This window comes from Misgurnus anguillicaudatus, chromosome 13 (genome assembly GCF_027580225.2).
Source record: "Misgurnus anguillicaudatus chromosome 13, ASM2758022v2, whole genome shotgun sequence".
In the NCBI taxonomy this organism is placed as follows: Eukaryota; Metazoa; Chordata; class Actinopteri; order Cypriniformes; family Cobitidae; genus Misgurnus; species Misgurnus anguillicaudatus.
The window spans coordinates 21122735-21128734 of NC_073349.2; the positions used below are offsets into that span (position 1 = coordinate 21122735).

General features: G+C 37.2%; 1 protein-coding gene across 1 annotated transcript in view; it reads left to right on the forward strand.

The window, feature by feature from the left end:
- Nucleotides 1-5700, forward strand: part of pex14 (peroxisomal biogenesis factor 14) — a 79801-nt gene extending 74101 nt beyond the window's left edge. The window contains exons 8-9 of the mRNA XM_055187978.2: nucleotides 193-284; nucleotides 2169-5700. Of these exons, the coding sequence (XP_055043953.1) occupies nucleotides 193-284; nucleotides 2169-2622 (546 nt within the window). The 3' untranslated portion in view covers nucleotides 2623-5700. The remainder of the gene's footprint in view (nucleotides 1-192; nucleotides 285-2168) is intronic.
- The last annotated feature ends 300 nt before the right edge of the window (nucleotides 5701-6000 follow it).

Below are 6000 nucleotides of genomic sequence, written 5' to 3' on the forward strand. Positions count from 1 at the left end.
TACAAAACAAAGTAATGTTCCCGAGTGTGCGTACATGAATCATCCTCAGATCCCACCCTGCAAGCCCATTCTCCCATTAAGTTTGTTTTATTGTAGATCACAACGCTTTATAAATGAGACCCCATGTCTTTACCTTTAAAGATTGTAATAGGAAAGAACAAAAACAAAATGTTTGTAATTTTGTTTTCACAGGCCTCGTCTTCAACCAACCGCATGCTGGAGTCTCAGAGCATCAGTGAGCTCAAGGCTGAGATTGTGTCGTTGAAAGGTCTTCTTCTCAGCAGGTAACTTAATCTCAAACATAGTTTACACATTATATATACACACACTAATAGTATATAAAGAGTTCAGATGCAAAAGCCACTAAACTCAAAATTGAGATGATGATGACATTACCAGAATGCTCTCGGCACGCATTATATGTTTTTTGCCCAAAAAAGCTTGCATGCACTTAGAGGGTTTTGCAGCGAAGATTTGCTAAAGGGGACATACCATGAAAATTTGACTTTTTCAATGTTAACCTGCTATAATTGGGTCCCCAGTGCTTTTATTAACCTAGAAAATGTGAATAAGAACAACCCAGTAACTTAGTTTTGGTAAACCATTCTCTGCAAGCATGTGGAAAAAATAGCTCATTGAAATTTGGCTCCCCTGGTGACGTCAGAAGGGGATAATACCGCCCCTTAATCTGCACTATCCAACCACGACACTGCCATTTAGTGCAGAGATCAGCTCATTTGCATGTTAAAGGACACACCCAAAACGGAATAATTTTGCACAGACCTACAAAGTGACAATTTTAACAAGCTATAATAAACTATCATTAATGGTATTTTGAGCTAAAACTTCATATATGTACTCTGGGGACACCAAAGATTTATTTGACATCTTAAAAAAGTCATGTGAAATGTCCCCTTTTTAAATAACAATAAAATGACTTAAGTGACATTTGGGTAAATAAGGAATTTCAGTTACTGACAAATAATCTTTTCATTGCTATTAAAGTGAAATTACTGAATCTAAACATAAGAGCCTGATAAAAAAATACTAATTTACAAGAAAACATGTCAGGCATGTAGACGCACTTAGAGGGTTTTGCATCTGAACTCTTCATATATGTATGTATATAGCAGAGGTTGCGTTAAAATTCATCATAATCAATTATTATCCTTCATTTTATATTTTATAAATTTTTTTATAAAATTTTATATATTTTTAATGATAATAATAAATAGCTTTTGTTTATGTAAAAATTGTATATATTTTATGTATATTTGTGTATAAAATCTGCAAATAATAAATACATAGATTATAAATAGATATAAATATATTTCATTATATATAATGTACATAATATGTTAAATACACCTAAAATTCCAGTATTAAAAAAAATACACCTAAAAAAATACACCTAAAATTCCAATATTAAAAATTAATATGATGCATCTCAAAAAGGTGTTTTATAGGTCATCCTAAAAAGGCCCGTTTCATATTATTATGTAAATGAGCTGAGAACGGCCAATATTTGTATGCCTTGGGATAGTTCAGCAAATAAATGTGTCTGAAACAGTTTGATCTGTATCCGTCATATGGGGGCATGTAGCTGGAACCGGCTCATTACTGGTTAATGAGGCTTGATGTATCCAACAGGTTCCTTCAATGCCCCGGGATGGATCTTCTCTTACTTTCATTAATGTTTACTTGATTACCAATGTATCATGCAAATTAAGATCTAAGTAATCTCATACGTCTGAAATTCAGACAGATAAAAGCTTTCATATGATGTTTGCTTCCTCCTTAAACATTTTGAGCCGTAGTAACCTTTATTTTACAGCAGATAAAATCTAACAAAAGACGAATTCTTTATCTGCTACGCTTTTCCTCATATTTAAAAAAAGAAACTACATTGACGTTAAATATATGAAGTTACTTTGTTGTAAAAATAAGCCTTGTCATAAATTAAATGCCAAATATAGCATACTTGTACTTCAACATACTGCAGGTCTTACGTGTGTGCTATGTGCAAATCTGCAGCACAATAGCAAGACCAACTTTTGCATATTTTACTTAGATACGCCTGAGGCACAATATGCACTCCATTGTGAGTGGTATCGGGCAGCAGAAGAAAGACTTGTAATTTTCATTCACCTTTCTTCTCACATTCCCAGAAGACAGTTCCCCGCCTCACCCTCCATTCCCAAAATCCCATCCTGGCAAATCCCTCTCAAACCAGGATCGCTGTCCAACCCCCCCTCCGTCAACCACACCAACAGCAGCAGCGACATCTCTCCCGTCAGCAACGAATCTACCAACTCCTCCCCTGTTAAAGAGGGCAACAGTTCCCAGGCCACCCCGCCCGGCTCGCACTGCCTGAACGGAGACGTGGGCCTGGCCTCCATGCTTCCTCTCGACCTAAAAGACCAGGTCCGCATGGAAGTCCAGGGGGAGGAGGAGAAGAACGATGATGAAGATGAAGAAGAGGATGACGTGATCCATGCGGATGAGGAGGAACTTCTCAGTGTCCAGACAGAAGACAGAAGGGGAGGTGACGGACAGATAAATGAACCGGTGGAGAAGCTAAGACGTCCAGAGGGGGCGAGCAACGAGAGCGAGGTCGATTAGTAAAAAATGATTCGTCCGTTCGCTCCTCATGTGGTTTTTTGTTCCCTTCGCCCCACCTTAGTTAATTTCGGTGATTGTTGCAGTAAAACGGTTACCCCTGACATCATTTACACTGTAAAGAACAGCAGGTGTTGCGGATTATGTCCCATTCATTGCAGTTCTGCACCTTTTTGACCTGACTTACTTGACTTTTCAACATGCAAACTTCCAACGTGCAAACCAGCGTGGTGTCGGAAACCTTCTGCATGCCTGAACAAGCACAGTGACAAAGATGTTAAAATACTGAGAGAATTATGAACATGGCTTATTTCTTAAGTTATCAATTTCAAGCTATTTCACCCGATGGTAGTGAATACAGTACAGCTTTGAGGGAGAACATCACAGTTTTTCGGCGTTTTACTATGTTCTTGCCTCAACTTTACGAATTGATGCATACCTATCTTTTTTCAATGCGTGCACTTTGTATGGAGCATTGTGAATGTGTTGGCATTTGGCCTAGCCCCATTCATTCCTTAGGATCCAAACAGGGATGAATTTAGAAGCCACCAAACACTTCCATGTTTTCCCTATTTAAAGACCGTTACATGAGTAGTTACACGAGTAAGTATGGTGACACAAAATAAAACTTTTGTTTGGATCCTGGGGAATGAATGGGGCTGGGCTGGATGCTGGCACATTCACGAAGCACTGTACAAAGATTAAAAGTGCACGCATTGAAAAAAGATGTATGCGTTGATTCGTCTGAGTTGAGGTGGGAACATAGTAAAATGTTGAAAAACGGTGGTGTTTTCCTTTAAGTCCATCAAAAACAATATGCACAGTCAGAAAAATGGTCTCAAGATGTCAATGGGGCAGTACCCTTTTTAAAAAACCCTAATATGTATACATTTGGTACCAATGTGTACCTTTGATGTACTAATATGCATCCTTCGGTGCAAATGTCTACTTTTTCACAGTGACAGCTAGGAACCATTTCTTCTGAAAATAACAATTGTTGTTCATTCAAACTCCAACAGCCTGTTTAACAAAGTTGAGCAAATTTTGGAAACAACGTGAAGCATCCTTAAACCTCATTATCTGTAAAAGTGAAACTTGTGAGATTTTGCTGTAAGCTTTTTTTTATACCAAGGCCTCGTAATTTGTGATGAGAGCGATACCAGATTCGCGTCTCGGTGGTAGTGCGAGGGAAAACACGCACAGTGAACGAGGGGAAGAGAAATGCGTCTGTCTCGCCTGTGTCTCTCCAGTCTCCAGCAGGGTAGCTGATTTGGTTTATGAAGTATGTTAATAATCAAATGATCGACAAATAACAGATGTATTAGTTCATGCGGCTTGAAATGTCAAGGAGGCTAAAATCGGAAATCTAATACAGAAAGCCTGTTATATTGTATTATATTACATGACAAACCCTCCAGTCCAAATTATATAGGCCTCCTGCAGTGAATAATCTTAACATGAAACGGTGCTGGGGTTTTGTAATTAAACCGTGTAAAACAATAGATGCTTCAGCGGAGGTGCTGACAGTTGTGCTTTTCTCTTTGGGGGCTTTTTTCTCAGAACATCCTGAGAGGATTAAAAAAAGGACAAAAAAAGAAAACTCCCTGTGATGCAAATCGAAAGAAACGTATGAATATTTAACTAATGAAATTACTCACTCGCCACCTGACGAGAAAAAGCCAGAGAGATCCCGGAGTGAGAACTACAGCGTCAGATCCATTTTGACATTTTTGCTTTTAACAAATGACCTTCAGAGTAACCGGATTACGGCACAGGCAGGTGAATCTGCGGCCGTGCACAATGATGGAGCTCAAGCTTTCTGGCTGTGTGTGTGTGTTTGTCTTTTACTTCCTACTAGAAGTGAATTTACATACTCACACAAGAATAATATGTGATCATATAATGTATTTATTGATTCGAGATTGATTTTTTTTCTAAAACTTAAGCATTGATTTGCAAAGCTAAACAAATGCAAAGTAAATGATACAGGTGAATAGTTTGCTTTTTTATACAAGGTACAGTAAATAATGACTTAAAGTTTGGTGTGTTTCTCACACTTTTTATCATTGCATATTTTTTTTGTGGTCACTGTTACCTTGTATAAAAAAATTCTTTGTCAAAATATCAACACTTTTCTGTTTGGAATGAAATTCGGTGAGTAAATAATAATAAACCTTTTTTAAACTTCCCTTCCTTTGAACTACCTGTAAAGTTTCTTTCGTTTCTAAAGTAAATGGTTTCATACAGAGATGACATGGTTGAGTTACCGATAGTTACTGATATAACTGAAAGGAAGGAAGGAAGACCATCAGCTTCAGTAGTGTTCAGAGTGTCGTGCATACTAGTTTTTACTTAAAACCACATTCTGGAGTTCCTGTAACTAGCAGGTTGATTCTGGTATTGTGACAACAACAGCACATCGTACTAATTTTATCTAATCTATGTAAATCTTCTGTGAGACAGGTTAGAGCTGCTGAATTAATGATAAACCACAGATTCGGGGCCCAGGTCTCTTGAGATTATGTTCTCATCGTGTCCAACTGCGTTTTTATGACAAAATGTTGTTGGGAATCTATGTGGCTGGGTTTTAACAACTCAGATTGCATTGATATTCAAGCATTTATTGTTTGTGTGTGTTTGTGTGTTTGTGCTGGCTTCGTTTTTGGATAAGCTGGTAAACACTGAAAGGGATAAGTCACCCAAGGGTGAAAATGTTGTCATGGTTTACTCCACCTCATGTTGTTTTAAACCTGTGTGGGTTTCTTTATTCTGTTGAACACAGAAGAAGATATTTTGATAAATGATAGTGTCACACAGTTGGTACCTATTGACTTGCATAGTAGAAAAAGCATCATTTATCAAAATATCTTCTTTTGTGTTTAGCAGAGGGATGAAACTCATGCAGGTTTTTTGAGCAGCATGAGGGGGAGTAAATGGTGACGGTAGTGTCATTTTTGGGTGAACTATTCCTTGTAGTGGGTTGTATGAACTGCACAGTGTTTATGTTGTTGACACCCTGCTGGTATTTGTCAGAGAGAAATTCTGGAGATGAATGTAAATAATTGTAATAAATCTGATTTAAAGATTCTTAATGTTCTTGGTAGATTTTTCATTTGATTAAAACCGTATAATTCTATTATTATTAATATTATTATGATTTACAACTTCTACTCTATAATATGGTGTTTTTGTAATAAGATATTTATTAAAGGTCCCATTCTTTCTGTGTTTTTGAAGCTTTGATTGTGTTTACTGTGCGTAATATTACATGTATTCATGTTACACGTGTATTACACAGTATTTTTCACACAATTTACTTATCTGTATAGCACTGTTTTCACTGTCCTTAAAACGGACTGATGTCTTCCTTGTTCTATGAAG